This window comes from Diprion similis, chromosome 10, assembly GCF_021155765.1.
Source record: "Diprion similis isolate iyDipSimi1 chromosome 10, iyDipSimi1.1, whole genome shotgun sequence".
Taxonomy (NCBI): domain Eukaryota; kingdom Metazoa; phylum Arthropoda; class Insecta; order Hymenoptera; family Diprionidae; genus Diprion; species Diprion similis.
In genome coordinates, this window is record NC_060114.1 from 5,556,597 (window position 1) to 5,577,747 (window position 21,151).

The 21,151-nt window shown below is 35.2% G+C and overlaps 1 protein-coding gene and 1 long non-coding RNA gene across 2 annotated transcripts in view; one reads left to right on the forward strand and one right to left on the reverse strand.

Moving 5' to 3' along the window:
- Positions 1–5,959, reverse strand: part of LOC124411968 — a 25,301-nt gene extending 19,342 nt beyond the window's left edge. The window contains exons 1-2 of the mRNA XM_046891558.1: positions 5,692–5,959; positions 1,002–1,874 (exon numbers count right to left, since the gene is read on the reverse strand). Of these exons, the coding sequence (XP_046747514.1) occupies positions 1,002–1,874; positions 5,692–5,739 (921 nt within the window). The 5' untranslated portion in view covers positions 5,740–5,959. The remainder of the gene's footprint in view (positions 1–1,001; positions 1,875–5,691) is intronic.
- The window catches only part of LOC124411969, a 23,164-nt gene extending 2,647 nt beyond the window's left edge, over positions 1–20,517 (forward strand). Inside the window, exons 2-3 of the long non-coding RNA XR_006929724.1 lie at positions 13,793–13,803; positions 20,503–20,517. This is a non-coding gene — a long non-coding RNA (uncharacterized LOC124411969). The remainder of the gene's footprint in view (positions 1–13,792; positions 13,804–20,502) is intronic.
- The last annotated feature ends 634 nt before the right edge of the window (positions 20,518–21,151 follow it).

Here is a 21,151-nt window from a genome sequence, read left to right on the forward strand (position 1 = left end):
CATGGGAAATTTGTGAGAATTAGAAAAAAATATAGAGGATCCAGCCTGAATTGTTCAACTTTCACATGATAGACGTATTATTCGAATCTTTGAAACAGTGTTGAAAATTACGGTGAATCTACGGAGACGCTTAAAATTATTTTTACAATATGGAATTCGTTACTATGTTGATCCATCATTTTGCTTTTTTTTTCTCTTGACCCTCTTTTCTAACGACTGAGAGTTACTTTTCCAAAATTAGGTTAGAAATTCATTTTTATGAAAAATTAGGAGACCTGTCCTGATAAAAAATTTTTAACGTCTTTTTTTAAAAAGTTTTCCTTACAAAAATGTAAACATTCATCTGGAGTACCCAGTAATATAATAATTAATTCTTAAATTCAATAGAGTCTTTGCATAAAAGAAGTTTATCGAAGCAGAGAAAGAAAAAAATCAACGAGATCACGTTTTCTATTTTGTCGATTAAACAAAGATTGAAAAAAATAGCGCTGATTGAAAATAAGAAACCTAACACCACCCATGTGGATTAATTAACAGTGAAATTCCATGGTGTTTCCCACGATTACAGACACATACAAAAAATTTACTATGTATTAGTTTCTTCTGCGCATATAATACCCAATTATAAAATTTTTATTGAAAAACTGAGAATTTTTCCGGAAACACGTCAATCCTTTTAAAAACTGGAAAAATTTTTCCCTCAAATCTGTTTGAAACAGATAGATTTTTGATCAAATATGAATCTATTGAATAATAATTGACTTGAAGTAAGAAGAAGAAACAAGACAAGAAGAACATTTAATTTGATCCGTTTGAAATTTATTTCAGCCTAATAAATTTTTGTTTCAAGCAATAAAAATTTTCTAATACATGCCTATAAATTTTTTATTCGAATGGATATTTTTTCTAAGTGATGATTCTGCCGATCAAAGATAAAAACAAAAACAAAAAAGGAAGAAACAAAAATGCAGACAACCAGTAATTTACAGGAAAGTACGAACCTGAAAATGCTCGTGTTCCTTGATATCGGTAAAAAAAATCGGAGCCTCCTTAGCTGCCCAATGATCCTGGGAGTAGATTGAGTTGACTTTCATAGTGGGTCGATTTTTTTGTGGCGTGTTAATGAGCGCCTTGAAGTCCGTGTGATCGGGTGAGCTTTCAACATGGCCGCCAAGTCTGTCTTGAATCTCGTTCTTGTCGTAATTAAGTGGCTTAACGGGGTTCAGGTGCCAAACCGCGCAATTGTTCGTCGGTGCGAAGACCGTTTGCGGACTTCCGGTTGCCGATTGGAAGTTCGGCAGCCTTCCGGTAGGCGGCGCGAGGATCGGCTCCGTCCTCGCGTGGAGCTTCGACTCGGTCCCGCGGCTCTTGCAGCGCTTACAGTCCTTCTTTTTTCGCCGGTGTCGCGCCTGGCCAACTTCCGGTTCCTTCTCGCTTCCGGTCACGCGCACCGATCGGCTTACATCGCGATTCCGACCCTCTGGGAGCCGCTTCAAAGGCATCGTCAGGGTTCGCTGGAGCCTTGAGATCACGTCGCCCGGATTCGACACGCCGCCCTCCGATTTCCCCAAGGTTCCAGCTTTCCAGACGCTTCCCAGGCTCTCAGGGACCGCTGAGAAACCCGGATTGTCCTTGCAGAACGACCCGATTTCTTCTTCTTCTTCTTTGTCTTCGTCTTCGTCTTCTTCTTCTTCTTCCAGGAACATTGGACCGGGAATTATATCCTCGTAGACGTGCGGCAAGTCCTCTTCCTTGTCCCGTATATTCCTCGGTGATGATTCTCCACGCAGAATTTTCCCATTATAATCTGTCACCTTCGACAAGGAATCATCCATCGATTTTCCAAAGTCTTCTTCAAATCCGCGGTTCTCCATCTGAAAGCAAGAAATTCGAGTTTTAGATTCTCAACTTGAGTCAAGAATCCTACAGGATCATTCAAGACATCCATTTGCTTGTATATTTTTTCTGCTATGTACCACGTATAGTTCCGTTTTTTCTCGAAATGTTTTTTACACTTCAAATGGGATAAACATTTCCTGTGAATCTAGGCTGGATCATTCAATGAGGCTGAAGTTAGTAACGTTAACGTAACTAACGAATAATCATCGTTGCACGATTTTAGAATTCCTTTGAAAGAATTGGCCTTTCAAAATAATAATATGTTTCATTTATCATGGTTTACTAAATATCAGATATTCCTATGGGTGCAAAGTAACGATTTTTCCTAAACATGCAGCACTTCACCATCATATCATTCACCTAAACATTTCACAAATTAGAAATTACAGATAAATTGCCTCAAATCGAACTTTTTTTTTTTTGTTTTTGCATAATTTTGATTTTTCCTATACTGTTATAGAAAAGCTGTTTTAATTGCAACACCGAAAATATTCGATGAGAGATTATACCATTTAATACTGATTTCGACACTATTTGGTGTCAAGACTAGCTCTGTTTTTGGTTAAAAATGCTGAAAAATTAGCGAATGTTTATTTGAAAATCCGATGATTGCTAAATATTATCGACAATTTCACATAGAATTTGATACTTATATGAGCTTCTAATTTATTACCATAATTTTTGTACGTCTTCTAGATCTTCGGTAATGATCTTTTAAATTTTTAATGAATAAATATTCAGAACTGATTTATTGTATATAAATTTGGTTCAGAATTCATCAGCCAAAAAATTTTAAATCGCCAAAAAAATGAAACCATTCATACAAAATTGTACAGAGATATTTAAAAAACGATGATTACAGAATAATTTTGAAGAAAAAAAGTTTTTTTGTTTATTGTTGTTGTTGTTGTTACTGTTGTTGTTGTTTTTTAAGAGAAAAAAATGAGCCTGTAGCGAAAAAAAGAAACATTTGGATTTGGAAAAAAAAATCTTGTTTTTCGATCGTACTACAGAAGTCAAAATGTTGACGAAGATACACTCATTGTATGAAAAAATTTACTTCCGGTTAGTCGTAGTTCAGGTACACAAAATGAAAAAATTGAATAATAATAAATTAAAGAGAGGAGCGAAAACGGAGAACAAGAAAAAGCGGGACGCGACTAAATCGACGTTAACGATCGAGCGGCTACAAGATCGTTGGAAGATCGTTGAATGACCGTAGGAAAGTCGATAAACGACAGGTGGGGTCACGATAGCCGACTAAAAAATGGATCGGTAGGCATGAATGAGTGAGAAAATTGAGTACCGTTACATTCGGAATAATAAAAAGAAATTTCTTGCACCATTTTGATTGTGCTTAAATTCGATATCCATTGTAATTAAATTTGGCTCATGCATATTGCTAAAAAAATATAAACGAAAATTTAAATATTTTTGATATTTTTTCGTTTATTATCAATTTATGTAAGTTTTGATATACAATTAAATGAAGAAATAGTTTTAAAAGAATGTAAATCTTTTGTTACGTCAATAAAAATCCTTTGAAAATTTATTGCAATTAATTTACAATATTCAGTATAAAATAATCGTTTTTAATTGGATAAAATGAGAGATTATTTGATTATAATTTAAGAAGCAGAAATAAGGAATGTTTTAAGGAAACTTTTTTAACGTCAAAAAAGGTGAAATTTGTACAAAAATGAGCTGAAAATCAATGTAACATCTCTGAACATAATTATTGCCGATCTAGCATTGTGATTTTTTGATCCGATTATTTTTCGATTGTCTCGTATCTATTTCATGTGAAAAAAAAGTAATGCTGTCGAAATACGGATAACGCCATTGACTGTGGCAGGAAAACTGTGTAAAACTTATTTTTTCAAATTTTTTTACCTTGATAATCACTCCTAATTGATTTTAACTCCTTGAAAGGGCTTTTGGGGCACTGATTAATATTAAAATGAAGATCGGATTTCACGTTTAAAAATAATTTTTTAGTATTTCAAGTCAATTTAAAGGGTGAGAGAAAAAAAACATTTTTTTTATCAATATTAAGGGCCATCCTAATGTATAAGTATAATATGAATAATGCTTGATTGACACGATAATTAAAATTACTCGACGTTTCAAAGAGATTTCATTAAATTTTGTTAGAACATTCATTTCCCGTGTATCAACACACAATTATTATATTGTTAATTTCATTTTCGCCAAATTAATGTACATCCTAATTTACACACCTTAGAATTAGATTCAAACATAGATATAAAAAAAAACTTTCTATTTCGTTCACACAATTTTCGTATAATGAATTTCACGCGATTTATTTCTATACCCGTGAAAGGTGAAGAACATATTCAATTTCAAAATGGCGAATAGAATTTCATCGCTGAGCTTTCACTCCGTTCCAGTGTTTCCTTTCTTCGAAATTTACCGACAGATTGATTTAAGGAGATGAAAAAAAATGATTGCAAGCCTCTGATATTTCAATCAAACGTTTCCTCTACATTTCGTAAAATTGCTGTAGAATAAAATGGATTTTTATAGTACATATAAAATTCGCGTCAACTGTTGCAGTGTTCAAAATTTAAACCAAAATATATCGAGCATCGATCGTCAAGATCGATGCGTTCGTGTGGGTGAAATTGTACACATTGTGCGGTGATCATCGAGGCATGATGAAACCTGATCATCCAGCATTACATTACCAACAGCGGCGGGAAGTTTCATTGAGCATCTATATCAACCTATCATTGTTGGATTTTTTTACAGGTGATCGGTTGTGTGAATACACAATTCCTCTCTTGTCCCATTCGGTATTACACACTGAATTTATACGCCATTTCCCAGTTTATTTATTCGATTGTCAGGTAGAAAAAAAAAAGAAAGCAAATAAAAAAAAAAGGAGTGATTATTCTGTCTTTCCTTTTCCTCTCTGTTTCTGTTTCTCTTTTTTCTTCTACCAGTGTGTAAATCAAAGCGGGAAAAACTAGGACGAAAGCAAGAAATTTATGCTCGGATTCGCTTCTTTTTTTCATGCGAACTGTTACAATGCAGAGTTACCGTGATGGCAGATGAGACTTGTAATTTTTTACCAACGAGATGCAAGTGACCGTGGGAAAATGATTCGGTGTTTAATCAACCGTACAAGGTATGTTATAATATAATATTAGAAATACCGGTACAAAATAATGGGGAGGGAAAAATTCGTGAACTTTTTGTCGCAATTTTCATACTTAGAATATTTTCATTCATCTCTCCATGTTACTCGCAAAATTATGCATCGAATGGATTTTCATTAACGTAGATTTTTTATATCTCTACAGTTCTTTCTTCAATCAAGCCAATGTGTCAAATAAATTTTCTTTCGAACATCGATATTTACGAAAATGTCTATAATTTTGAAAGTTTTTTGTTTTTCAACACAAGACTTTTTGAACACGTTCAAAAAATAAATAAATAAATAAATAAATGTAAAAAATAAAAAAAAAAACGAAAGGAGAAACAGGACTTCAAACGAAGTAGAAGGAAATTTGAAAAAAATGCAAACTTTGATTGAACCTTGATAATTGACGTTCGAACGCAATTTCGACTATAAAAAAATCTAATAATCAGTGGAAAATCACCAGCTTCCAGACCCCTTCGAACTTCAGCGTCCACAATTGGGTTACAGCTTATATATATATATATATATATATATATATATATATACACAACATATATATTGCTTATGTACGTTCTATGTCCATAGTTATATATAAGTGTGTGTCTAGTTAAAAACTTGGAACGAACCTTCAATCGAACGTCAACGCTCGGGTCACGTCCTGCTCCAGATGACATCGTCACGTTTCAAAACAAAACGAGAAACCACGACACAAAAACTTTTTTTATAAACGAAATGAAAGAAAAAAGCACTCTAGATTACCTCGGAACTTGAACGAGTCGAGAGAACTGCAGGATTTAAAATCAACAGACCGTTACTGTACAGTTTAATTCTACTTACAATTAATATTGACACAGAATTAACACGAGCACACATATTATTGAATGTACTTTTTGGCTGTGACAGAAATAATTAGCGCGACAGAAAAAAAAACAAAAAAACAAGACACCCATACACAGACCGCATCAGTAAACAGAAACACAAAAGTATATTGTTATAATCCGATGATTGCACGATGACACTTTATAAATTATGTATAATAAAACAATCTGTACGACGATCGAAAGTTTCGTATACATAAAAAACAATAATACACTTCAAACTAACCGCGGTGGAGAAATAAACTTTGCGCGGGAGTTTCGAACTCACTTTCAGATTCAAATTTGAATCCAGATTGTTTTCCGCCACTTTTCGTCCGTTCGTCGTTTGTTACCGAAAAAAAGATTCGCGTTCCGAGTTTAACGGAAGATGAAGATATAATCACGTTCGAATTTTCAAATTCTTAACAACCGCGGTGGCGCCGTTCTCTATAAATTTGGCGATTCACCGCCGATGGGCGCTTCATTTCCGGAATGGCGGATCGCCGCTCCGACTCATCTCATTTAATACACGTTTACAGGTTAGAATTACAGCTTTGATTCCACCGCGCGTTTCAAAGAGTGACGTCCTCTCGGCGCTCCCGACGCCAACCGACTGTTACGTTCATGATCCTGAGACGTTTAACGACGCTGCTCGCCCGTCACGCCACTCACAATCAGTGTTGCCGTGCTTCAGGGGCTGGAGTGTTACTCCGCGAGTCTTCTGTCTCTGTGTGGCGCCTTTATTCTCTTACTCGCGGTGTACGCGTACCCATAAAATCTACATACACAATTGAACTTCCTTTGATGGAGAGGGGAGGAGGTATGTGCCTGTTGGTCACGTTGTGTGAGGGGAAATTTTAGGTATAAGGCAATAATTTAGGTGTGTATATACATGTATATATTATATATATATAATTATATATATATATATAGGTATATATTAGGATGGGCAAAAAAAATGACTATTTTTTTTTTTAAATCACCGTGAAAGTATCGTTGAAGATGGTGGACAAAAAACAAAATTCTGTAAAATTTTGAATTCTTAATATTAATATTAAAAGATGCCTATTTGCCATTTTCCGTTTAAGTGACACAAGAATTATTATTATTTTTTTTTCTGTACTTCTGGAATTTTATTAAGCAACAACGGATTGGTGTATCGTAAGGAGTAATATATATATATATATATATATATATATTTGTAGGAAATTTTCGTCATCTTCAACGATATTTTGACTTAACAACTTAAGAAAAAAAGAAATTATTTCACCAAAATTCCCCAGATACCGTCAATAAGTAAAATTTCTTTTTTCTTAATTTGTTAATCCGACTTCGTTTCCGACATGTGAAAACATAATTCAATGTAGAATCTTCCGCTCTACACGATGATCAAGTCATTTTTCATCTATCCACAGCAGTTTTTCAGGCAATTACAAAAAACATCAAATCTGGCTATTTTCTCGAAACTCCGACTATGCAGCTCAAAAATTACTTCAGATTTGAGTTCGTGAGGGTCGGCAACCCCTGTAATCCAAAATGCAACCACGAGTCGAATATTTTTTATTCAGACCCACTTTGATTGAACTACATAATTGGGTCATCCCTCTTGTGGCGAATATTGGTTACGATTACGTCACGCGTTTTCCAAGACTTAACTACCGGTCAATGACAGGTACTTTATGCGCAGCCCGCGACTTTGTCGTTGACACGATATCCTACAAGTGTCCAGTCGCTGCACCTTACCGTCCAGGTTGCCTATCGTTGGGGGCCCTTTGACAGAAGCATGTACGTAGGACGTCTCCAGGCCAAAGTTGCCGGTTTACAGCAATTCAGTCTTTACTTCCATCCATTTCGTCCTATAAGCAGTGGCCATCTGCTCACGATATAGCTATCAAGGGGATCATGCAGTCACACGATGTCTTATTGTTAGTGCACCTCAGAGTCATTGCAACAATGACTCACATTGATAGTGGTCCTTCCATGCCTCTACAGGAAGTCAGCATCGGTTCTCGAAGATGTCTCGACAACGGTAACAAACTTAAAGGGGCGGCTGGCTTCTCTTGGAGAAGCGGTGAATCGGTTGTCGGGAGAATTGTACACGCATAGGGAGGTGGATTCTCACCAATTCAAGGTCACCGGTGCCGTCTGCTACTAGCAATTGAACTTGCGTAGCAGACGACACCTCGAGAAATATACATCCTTTGTACACCGGCAGCTGAAGTGGTACGAGAGGTTCCGTTGGACGGTAGTACCTACATTGGATAGTCGGTAGATGAAGTCATCGAGAACGGAAAACGGATGTCATCGGTAGTTGTTGGTCTCTCGGTGGTCGGGATCGTCGTTGTGGCATCTTGTTTGCTTGCACCGAAGCGCGGAGTTGCAGAATTTACAAAGAAAGAATAATAGTTACTAGTAGTTATTATTCTATTGCCTATTTTCTATCGAGTTCCGGGAGTTTCCTTCGGATGTGTGCCCTTGTGACACGACGGGCCATTCTAAAATGCCACGTTACAATACATGTGGTGTCCAGGACCAACATCGCTACTCTTGATTTTACTTACACGGTTAGAAAAAATTGTCCCTACAGGATCACAAAAATTTTTGGATTGATTTAACCATTTTCTAACGCATTACTAGCTGGAAAATAACTGAAAATTACAAATTAAATGTTGATATGACAATTCAAATGTCAAAATCACAAAAATGTGTGTCATATTGACTAAGAGAAACGTAACAAATAACACAAATGTAAAGTGCACCTACTGAATTTGTGTAACAGTGACAATGATTAGTATTTCCTTCGTTTGTTTTTTTAGAATCCAAAAAATCTTGATTTTCGTGTATTTGATTACATAAGTGTTGATAATAAGAAAAAACAATAATAATGATAATTTTGCGATGGTTAATTATCAATTATTAGGTAGTGTTGATTGTTGATATATTCAAATTTATACCTACTCGACAGCGTTATCTTACAATTGGTTGCAGTATTGATATTGCAGATCAGAAAGAACGTTAAATTGTCCGCGATTTGAAGAATGATGAGATAAAAATGATAAAATTAAGAAAAATAAGAGGAATATGTTGTTGGAAACTTTAGTGCTCACTGGCATGGATTCTCGGTTGCAAGGAAAGCTGGAATCGTTTTATTGTACAAGCTCATCTTTTTTTATAAATATTCGGAACTGATTTAGTTGTAGGGATTCGGTAAATGAAGAAAAAGGCGAATTTTTATGAGGCTTGCTTAAAAGGGTGAAAAAATTATTTCGAAATTCGATTGAGGTTGGAAGTTGTTCTAAAATACACAAAACACATAAACGTTGTCTACGATACTTGGTTAGTAAAATTTCCATTCCGCCAGATTTAATCTTCGTTTATTACTCCTTTTCTCAATTCAGTACCTACCCATGATTTGCAAGACAGAATATTAAGGTTTAATAGGGAAAAAGAATATTTAAAAAAAGAAACTTCTCATGTACAAGAATTTAATTTACTCAAACGTCTGACACAGTGCTTAAGTTTTGACAGTTTTGACGTTTATTTTTTTTTTTAGAATTATTTCTTTTTCGAAAATTTGTATAATTATAAGATCGTACATAAAAGACTACTGAGTTATTCAGTATTATTATTATTATATTTATCGCGCAAAGTGAGACCTATTCAGATCAAATCGCATGAATCAACGTGTCGAACATATCGATAGTTGACTGTCGATAGAAGCCCCTCAATGTCCCGACAGGATTAAGTTTTAGTCTGTTACATGTAGGGGGAGGGTGGGGCAAATTGGGCACCTTAAAATTCTGAATGTCTCAAAAAATTTGGGGGCAAAGTGGGCTCTTGGGACAAAGTGGGCACCTCAAAAGTCTGGTTATCTCAAAAAATTTTGGGGCAATGTGGACACTTTAAAGTTTTTTGATATCTCAAGAAACTTGTGGGCAAAATGGGCACCTTAAAATTTTTTAAATAACAAGGGATAAAATTAACTACCTGAATTATTTATTAAATATATGAATTATTCGGCAATCATAATTACTCTAAAACATTTTATTCTGATATAAGGCATTATTTTTTTAAGGGGCCCACTTTGCCCCACCCTCCCCATCGTTTATTTTTTGCTTCTCTTTACATTTTATTCAGATGTTTACTCGATTGTTTGTTTGTTTTGTTTTTTGTTTTTTTTTACGTTAAGACGGTGCGAAAATTCGCCAAAATTCGAGCTCACAAATCGGAGCTATGCAGTTTCCTTTGTAAGCAGCAAAATTGCAATTTTCATTCCTGACTAACCGTTAATTGCATCAATTTAATCTGCGGAATTCTTGTCCCGGGGATGACATTTAATTCGTTAGTCTGTCGCATGTGCGGTAAAAGTGGCACGGATGAATCGCGGCGAACAAGTTGTTACAAGAAATTATCTCTTTTCTCCAAGATCCCAAGGCCTTGGGCAATCCTCTGTATACACATATACCTATATACCTACAATACGTAACTGTCAACGGTGGATTATAGTAGGTATGTGAATTGTTGCGATGATCTCTTGCTGGGCTTGTAGATCATCGTTTGCGTCTCGTCTGTGCAGTACGAAGACTACAACTGCACAATTTATTATCGATGTTAGAAGAATGTTGCAGACCTCGATTTACAAAGAAAAACAAGATCTCATTGAGCTCGATCAGCCTAATCAGTGATCATTGCGATTCTCAGCGGTGTAGAATGTAATAGTAATGAGTTTCCAGTTCTGAGAAACCTGCGTGAGCTGTAATATGATCGTTAAAAACGCGTCGAAGTTATTTAGAACGAACAAAAATTTTTACTGATCTAATTGCCGGATTCTTTTTTTTTAGGTCAAATTTTCATTCTTGTCAAGGGAAGCTGCAACCTTTTGAATTTTAATTAGCTGAAAACGTAGCAAATAAACTTCGAAAAAATATCCATTTTTGTACAATTTCACAAGAAATCTGATTTTACATATCTTCTTTTACTAGTAAGGATGTAGTCTCTTGGCCATACTGTATCGGTCATACTATTGTTTTATTATATTCAAACGTTTCGACTGTAGTACCATGGTCAGCCATCTTCAGTGCTAAAATAGCACAAAAACGATATATTAATTCTAAGTTAGTTGCACATCATAAGTGGGAAACAGAAACCCACGCGGTCTTCAGAGCATCTACCGCTAATTTGAGGTTATAATCCTCGATTACATTTTCATTTATCGAAACAATTTTTGTACAAACATGTTGAAGGGGTTAAATATCGTGTATACAGTCTAATTTGAGGTTATAATCCTCGATTACATTTTCATTTATCGAAACAATTTTTGTACAAACATGTTGAAGGGGTTAAATATCGTGTATACAGTCTAATTTGAGGTTATAATCCTCGATTACATTTTCATTTATCGAAACAATTTTTGTACAGACATGTTGAAGGGGTTAAATATCGTGTATACAGTCTAATTTGAGGTTATAATCCTCGATTACATTTTCATTTGTTATATATCATTCATAAACTTTGAAACTGCAGTCAAATTGACTGGTCACTGCAGACGGCCTCAAAAAATGTACCCGATGCAATACCTACGCCCGAATCCCCGTTGGGACACAAAAAGGCTTCGCCTCAGGTGTGTCAAATATAATTTTCATCACCGCTGCGGCAGGAGATGAGGCAGCCGTCTATTTACACGGTGATTATAATCCAGTAAATACATTGCTTTCTATGTTATATTTGCTTCAAATGAATCATAAACGTTGATTCAGAATTTCTCTGCGGAATTTGGAACATGTTTGCTCAGCAATTTTTTTTTATTTTGTTTTCATTACCAAACAGTAATTTAAAACTGTTAGCATATGTACGGTTTCGAGATCATTTTTACCAAGCTGATTCACAGTATTCGAAAGTTTGAGAAACTTGGAGTCATTATTAGATAATTTTTGTCAAACTGGGATAAAATTTTGGGTTTAATTTTTTCGTTTCAACCTTGAATTTCTGTTCAATATCAATACAAATTGAAACGTAGTTTAGATATTATTTCTCTTCGAACGGTAATAATTATTTTCAAGGATTTTCAGATTAGTTTTGTAAATTTAATTTGCGGCATCGATCCCCTTCACTAATTGCGATGCAAGTGTTATGAAATCACTAACGATCATTAAACACGTTCAAGCTTTTACTCAGATTTTCGCAATAAATCTAATTATTTATATATTTATATTTATGTAACAGACTCGCGAGAACAGAATTTCATACAAAATAATCGCGATATTCAAGGGAAAAAACTGTATTTCGTAATTCGCTTTAAACTCAAGGATATTTGAGCCCATGGGAACCTCACGCATACCAGCAGGATGCGCTATGAAGTAAAAGTGAAAAAAGAAGGAAGAAAAAAGATGAACACGTAGAGACAAAAAGTTGAAAATAAAAAAAAAATAAAACAAAAAAAAAATTGCGGTTGCAAGGAAACGAAATTCGAACGAATAGATTCATTCGCCATGGGATACTGACTGCATATTCGATTACAGAAAATGTCGATTATTTCGATTGTGTTACCGCCGTTAACGCGGTTCACTGCGCCTTCGAAACAACCGCAGCCATTTAAGCTTAAATGTGTTTTCTTGCTTACACATTTATTTGTCTCCATTTTATTTTATATCGGTTGAATTTTGTCATTAGAAAAATCATTATCCGCAGATGAGTGGCTGTAATAAGATGGATCAACGATCAGTCTTGAACCAACGGCGGATTTGAAACTAACCTAGAATTAGCAAAGCTAGAGAGAAACAACCGCGCGAGTGAAGAAGAAAACCTTTTTACATAATATTTGGCGAGACAAATATTCGTGGATTCCGCTGGATAAATGTTGATTTTTGAGGTCTACATTCATCGAAAGTGCAACACAACAGCACGATCATGATTCTTGCCATTTTTTTCTGTGAGACAAAATCGTCATCGTCAAATTTTTTGTACGGAAAACGATCGTGTTATCAAAATAAAATTCCAAGTGAGCCAGATAACGGCAGTCATGCTGGTTTCATTCCAGCGTTCCTAATTCGATTCCAACCCGCCAATGTTCTACTGTATTCAACTGTTTATCCGATTTTCAACCAATCTACGTTATTTGAAGCTGACAATCCAAATCCAGAAATCGTTTCTGTTGAAAAATTTTTCTTGAAAGCTTGTTCGAGAGACTCTAATTTAGAACGGATCAAGTCACACATACACACAAAAAAGTGTAGGAAAACAAATAAGCGAATGAAACATCGATCTATCGGTCGATTTCAAACCTGCACGGATTATGGATACCGAGAATTACAAAGAGGCCAATTTCGCACGGTTGTATTCAGTTACCTACCGGCGCGATGAAAGATCAACGCGGTGACTTTTGCGGCAGATAGGACGGCCCGTTCTTTCCTCCTTTTGCGCCTCAGTTTTTTTTATCTTGCATCTTTTGTCACGCCCGAAGTACTGAAACTTATACGTATATATATATTACAGAATGTAAAAACTATCCTACGCTCTCACAGCCGTTCATCGTTTCTCCGATTGTCATTCTTCCTTCATTCTTCCTTCATTCTCTCTTCATTAATGTTTTCTTCTTTTTTCTTCCTTGTAACGAAAATTCGACGTCTTATTGATTAGATTGAAAATAAATAAAAAAAAATTTAAGTTTTTGTAAAAGTTAGAGTTTCTATTAAAATTTTTCGCTGTATATTTTCAAGTTGAATTTCAAATTAAAAAACTGGAAAAAATATATGCTTTTTCCAGAGCAATGCCTTGTATTTTTCACATCCGTAAATTGCATCAAAAAGATATCCAGAGTAAAAAAATGAGATTCTGTGAAACGTATTCTGTGAACCAATAGCCGGAAGACCAGACAGCACACGTGTACATAATCGCATACACATACATAGATATTTGTGAGAATTCAGTTCATTCATTTCGTTCACCATAAAAGTTCAATCGCCTGATGGTGAAAGGCCTCAGAACGTTGATAAACTCCCTAGGAATTAATGTGGCGCGCGTCTTAATCGAGACTCGTGATTGCGACAATTGTCGGGAGTTGACTCTGCGATTGAACTCTGCAGGAACGAAGTGACGTCACTCCGAGAACCATATGTAAGAAGCAGGCGTGGCAAACGCGAACGGAATACGCCTATACATACATAAAGAACTAGTAAATATACGCATAGAGCAAATAAATAAATACGCGAAAAAAACGCTCATTTTTTACATTTTCTAGAATCGATCGAGGGAGTATTCTGGTCTAGAGGCCTAAGTTTTAGGCATTTTTCTAAGTGAGATAAAACAGAAATGAAAAACAATTTTACCATCCATTTTTTTACAAGACCTTTGATGATGTTTCAAGAATACAAAAAAAATTCATCGATAAAAAAAATCAAAATTACAAAAAGTTACAGGATGGTCACGCGGGGGCTACAAAACGAAAGGCGCGTCCTGGTCGACATGTTTTTGACTCTGGTAATGGTCCGAAACAAAAAAATCCAAAGAAATTCCTCGTTAGTAAAGACGACTCAATAGTCCAGAGCATGAGAAGAGAAAAAAAAAATTTTCACAAAATGCCGACGATTTGAAAGAAACTTTTTTTGTGCCCATATTTTTTGACCTTCCCGAATTTTAAAAAAATAGCAAATCTTCTTTTGTTTAATCCGCACTTCTAACCATAGAGGGATATACAAAAAACATTTCCACCAAATTTCCAACCGTATCGAAAAAAGTAGTTTCAAGAAAAACGCGTTTAAACATTCGTTCCGGCCTGACCGGCTTAGTTGGCGCATCACTAAAAAAAAACTGTAACTCCGAAAATAATTTGAATTTCCGAAAACCCATTTAGAGGCTTATTCTTGAAGGTCTAAGCTTTGAAAATATGGAAGAAAAAAAATTGATTTTTTCAAATTTCTAAACCAGAATACCCCTTAAAATGATCGACATCTAGCTGAATATGTTAATTACTCGACTGTCCCATTTTTTTGTGAATTAATTTGTCAACTAGACCGTAATAGTTTTCTCTAGATATTTTTTATAGTTATGTATAATTGTATATCTTTTGTTTATCCAGGACTTTTTCACACGCACTTCAATTATAATTGATGATAAAATTTTGTTTAACGATACTGAACCAGGTCAATAAAAACGACACTGAAAATTCCCAAAATAAATAGCATTTAGATGTTACATGGCGTGTGCGAAGTGCTTTTATACGTCTACTTCCGGTCTTGAATGGTCCGTATTTGGTTTTACAGGGTTGGAAAGAGGCCGCGATACTAGGTGGAGTGAATCAGTCAAGTGAACTGACATGAGCAACGAGTAATTAGCTCTTACTTTTTGAAGGGCTGCGTTGGTGTCTCCTTACGCGATGTCGAAGGTTTACTCATCGAAACGATGAGAAGTCAATTTAACGACGAATTGAACGATGCAGGATGAAGTCAAAAGCGACCAAAATAAGGTTTCCAGACATTCAAAACGTCTAGTTGACCAAGCAAGTTGAACATATGGGTTTAATCACGCAACGCTAAAAGCGAAATACTCAAAAAGGCTATGAAAGTTAGGAAAATTTTAAATGAATCGATATAGTTAAAAATTAAGCAATTCTTTTACTTCACGATGACTTCGTTGACTTCGAAAAATTGAAAATTTGGACTCCATAAGTTATCGAAAAACTAAAATTTACTCAACAGATCTTGAAAACTAGTGTTGAATATAATTGATTAGAACAACTTGAAAAGGCTTCGAAAAACTTCAAAACGAAAAAAACTAGTTTACAAGTTTCGAAAAAACTCCGAGTTATTAAAATCCAAACACTGTAAAGCATCCAAAATCACCTTTGGTGATTTAAAAATATTTCAAATTACTTCGAAAAGAATTTGAAATATTTCAAGGAAATTCAAATAATCTCAACTCATGATTCCAAAGACGTTGAAAAACTTTGAATAGTTTCAAGTGACTTTGAAAAAGCTTGAAAAGAGTTTCGAGTCCTAAAAGAATGTTGTGAAATGCTGAAGTACCTATTCAATTCCGTTCAAAAATCTTTCTTTCAAATTGCCTGAAATTTCGAGTAAAGGTTTTCAACAAGAAACAATACAACCGTATTTTGACAAAGACGAAGGAGAAAAAAAAACATCAAACTTTGTTTTAGAAAAAATTCACAAGGAATCTCAGTTAATTGTAAGTTTTTCAAACACAGTTTCTTATATACATTCCAAAAACTCTCTCTTTCTAATCTGGCTAATTTCTGCCATTCTACCATCGATGTATGAATCAATGCAGACAAGTGATTCGTGAAATACAGCACTAATTCCCATATCGAAAAGTGAATAGAACTCTAAATAAGAGAACGTTCACGGTTGACCGCTGTCTTCTAAAGTTGCGGTGAGCTAACAGCTGCTGTCTTTAGAGGCATTCGAGTCGCGTTCGTGAGTTTGACAATGCCGAGATTTATTTCTCATGAGCTGCGTTTGATGGCAGGATAGAAATTCACCTTTCCGCCATACCTGAACGTACATTGCGGGATTTCTTGAAAATAAATTTGTGAGCAGTCGGTTTAGAGTACCCGCTTGCCCAATTGTACATCGACGCTTCTTTGTCATCTGCAGAGCTAATTTTCCGCTTTGTGGAATCCTTGAATTCAGACGACGCCATCTGGTGGCGAATATACTCAACACCAAAGCGGGTGTACTTATAAACGTAATTTTCTGTCGTATTTTACACTTCAGATTGACCTAATGGCACGGAAATAAGGTTTTTCGTGTATTCGATCATCAAATTGATCAGCTTGACCCATTGTGGTCGTATTATTGTTTGAATGGGTGTGTTTGGTGACTGAGAGTTGACAAACGACTACAAAAGATTAAACGATCAGCTGTTACTACTTACGCCGCTATATTGTCGTAAGAGTATCAAAGACTGAAAAAAAGTAGCTCTAGCGAGTCAATTCAAATCTCATTAAGAAAAGTTTATATTCTAACTTAGAAAAGATTATAAAATATTTAATTTCAATCACATAAACACCTTGTTATTAACATCGCTTGGAGTAATCATGGACTATTCTACTATTTTTTTGTCAAAAATTCCATACAGTTTGTCTGATTCTAATGAAAATTAATAGCTCATTTTATGAGCAAACAATTTCTGTACAAAACTTGACAAAGATAGATTTTTTTGAGCTCATCAGTTGAAAAAAAAACACATGGAGTTTCCGGTGTGAATATGACAGAATAAAGTGATTTCTCTGATTTTGTTAATACAATCAAGTGTTCGCATCTTATATTCTATGTTTGAATATTTTTTTCCTATTATAAGCACTTTTTTAGTGAGATGAAATTAAATTAGCACGAATGGCAGTTTTTTCTGACCCGATTGATCGATTTTTCTGTTTGCCTCAGATCTGAAAAATCGTACAAAAAATAGTACCTAATAATAATAAATGTGAAACGTCAAGGGAAAAAGTGGCCAAAATTAAACATTCAATACACAATATCATTTGAATCGCAAAGAACCGCGCCTATATTCTGCAAACAGACTGGCAGTGAATACAAAACAGGTAAAATAGGCCTTCTAGCCTTTCCTTACATTCTCACTTCTGAGTATCACCGGTAAGTGATTTCGGCTCCGTGCATACCATGTGTCCGTAAGGAAAGTGCGCACCTTATACACGTGCGTCAAATCGTTCGAATCTTATTGGCCGAAATTTACCCCCGTGATTCAGCAGCCCATGCAATACCAATCACGAATGTCAGAAAATGTCCCTAGGAAATGTAGGCTCCTAGGGACATTTTCTATCAGTTTTTGATTTCGACAGTTTTCTAACAGTTACCGCCTGATTGAGCAGCCAACTCAATACCAATCACGACTGTCAAAAAATATCCCTAGGAACCCACCGTTAGCTGCCGTAGGCTCCTAGGGACATTTTTTGACAGCCTCGATTGGCATTGCGTCGGCTGCTCAATTAGGCGCACACTTTCCTCATGGACACACGGTATAATCCGTGTTTATTCTCCATAGGCACTCACGCACTCAAGAGGCGTACCTATGCGGTTTGCCGCGTCATTCTTGTACCCACTGCATGTACAGTATGACTCGATAAAAGACGTGCAACTAGTCGCGAGTGAGTCTTGCTTTCTGGAACGCGACTGAATCACTGCGGAACTGCAACTCCTTGCGTAAATTGACCTCTTCTATTATATCCGTACAATATTCACGCCGAGGCAAATTTCACCCTACATTTTGTCATGTTCATGATCCTGTATTAAAATTTACACACGTAAATGAGGTATTCCATCCCAAGTGTGTAAGCCCGTGACCCTCACCCTCTCGGATTTTTTTTATTTTTTTTTATATGATCGCATTGAGTCTAAAAGACACCCTCATATTTTTTTTAGATTTTTTCAAACATCCCTTATATAAAAAAAAAAACGTCATTTTTTAAAAATCTGCCCACTACGGGTGATAGCTTGAAAATTTTTATATGTTATCACGGTTTTTTGAGAATTTTTTTAGATTTAAAAAAAATGGCGTTTTTTTTAAATTTTTTTTTTTTTTCAAATAAGGGATGTTTGAAAAAATCTAAAAAAAATATGAGGGTGTCTTTTAGACTCAATGCGATCATATAAAAAAAAATCGAAAAAATCCGAGAGGGTGAGGGTCACGGGTTTACACACTTGGGATGGAATACCTCATATACAACTTGTCATAACCTCAAACAGCATCATTTCCGCTGCGAAATATCTTTGGCACTCTTCGAGATAAACGTCTGTAATTTTTTCATTTTTCTTCATACCTTTCTCGTAAGTACCGTATGTTCAGATCTAAAGTTTATTTTTTTCTCCCCTTTGAAGGAATTGCAGGATGTCGAGAACTTTTTAAGGATCGAACCATCAAAATACGGGATATTATGGGGTTGAGTTCAACGTTTCCTCACCGAATCCGGATTCCGGATGGAATCGAAAAGGGGAAAAATTGCCTCAATTTCCGAGCACTCAGCTGCTCTGGTCGTACCGAGAAAGCTGTATAACTAATTAGTATTTGTCAGAATTTGTCAGAAAAGCGGATGTAAACTCAGAGTGGAAAAACATCATTTAAACACCGAATAATAATAAGATCCGGACAGAGAAATTGTCCCGATATCACCGCCGTTATTTCTTTTTCGGTTACCAGTATTGACTGCATTCGTTGATAAATTTCTATTACACTTGGTTTATATTCTAATTATTCATTTCTTTTTGAACTTGTGTAATTGATTCTTCTTCGTTTATGCATTTTGATCTTTCTTTCGTTGCGTGGTGTTGAAATGTTTTGAAAAAATCTGTGAATAATTATAAAAGATTGTGATGAAATGTTTTTAAAAAAATGAATAATTTTCCAAACAAAATCCCTAAAATAGGGTTTTCGTTTTTTTTTTTCACTTTCAACGCGTGGATGTAACGCTGCATATCATTATTAAATGTATTTTTAGAAGCCTGGTTCGCGTTCGCGATTGCTGGTTATCTTAACTTGTGTATATACATATAGTAGGCATTCGTATCCTAAGTACATGCAGCTTGACTGGATTATCTTAACTGCACCTACTACAAAAATACGCATACATGTACGAGTATGCTTATGCATACATATATTTGTAGTTGTATAAAGCACGTGTATGCTGTAAATATGGGCGCATAAAACTGGAGAAAGAAATTTCTCCGAAATATAAAGAACAAACGACACAAAAAGCTCGTTGTCCAAACTACAACGTTCCATGCACTATGAATAAATTATTCTTGACGCGAACTCCGCATGTGAACGCACAAAAAAAAATCTCGACGCTATATTACAGTTTACTTTAAATGAAGATTGTGCGTCAGGAATTTAACTTCGCACTCATTACTAATCTGAGGAACATTTTTTTTTCAATAGGAATGACTTTTTGCAATCTTCAATGAATTTCTATAGTTCGTCGAATTGTACAGGAGAAGGTCGCGAGTAAAACATCGTTCAGATTTTGAGGGGTTTTCCAAACCATCGAAATTCTCAATTTTCTGACGACAGTCGTTTTTGTAAGAACTTTTTTGGATTTTTGCTGTAAACTTTAATTGAATACTGGAAAATGGATATAGTAATTGTACATTTTACAACGTCAACAAAACAAAATATCCACTAGTAGTAGTCTCAATAATGATCAAACTCTGATAGTTAAGTTTTCATTGACTATTGTTAGTCTGATTCCATACAGTGTCCTATAAAGTTATTAGTTATACTATGTAAAAGCAGCAAAAATAGTAGTTATTAAAACTATTATGTTCATTGGATTCAACACAACTATTTTGATACAATATTATGTTATCGTGTCGTTTATTATTTTCGGCCGTTTATCGAGTAATCGATGCACACATACCCAGAGTATAATAGACAACTATTCCAATAAATTTTAAATTTACTAAACTATTTTTCAAAACCGTTTTAACCAACGTAATATAATATGCACTTCGAAAATATGATAGTCACCTTGGAGTTTTTTACAATACAACTCTCAAGAAGAGCAGAATAATAATCAAGAATTTCATAACCTCAAAATGAAGGAATGAAAAACAGCTGAACTCGCAGTCATTCAGTCAGTTGACTTTTGGTTAACCCTGGCATGGAAATTGACCGGATGTAAAACTGGATACGACGAGGCAAATAATTATGCCAACGAAGACAATTGAGTGTCTAGGATCGGTATTTTTTCTGTTTTTTCCCTGCGGTAATCGGACGTCCGTGAATGAAGCGATGAATCAATGCGGATGCAGCAGGACGTATAATATACACACTTAACCTCGGATGACACGGTCGTCAAGTTCATTACGAATTTTTCGAATTGATTTGTCAATTCGTTCGCACTGAAAAATCTAAGTCTCTTTCGCTGTTTAGTTTCCAATACGTTGTGATAGTTTCCGAAGTTTAATGATTTTCTTAAAGAATCGATCACCTATACTTTAAAATAATATATTCCTTCATAAAAGAGCTTTCTTTTTCTTTTTCAAACGAAAATCAGTCGTTGTTACAATTTCCCGATTATTAATAGGTTAGGATGTCCAAGTACAGAGAAGCTGAGCCTCAATAATTTTTAAATTAATAGTTCAAAGGACATAGGAAAATTAATCTTTTTCTCACTGTATGTAAAGGTACGCATTACTATCCTAAAATAATCGCATCGAAATTTCTTTAGAATACAAGCTTTATCTTTGTGAAGAGTTAGATG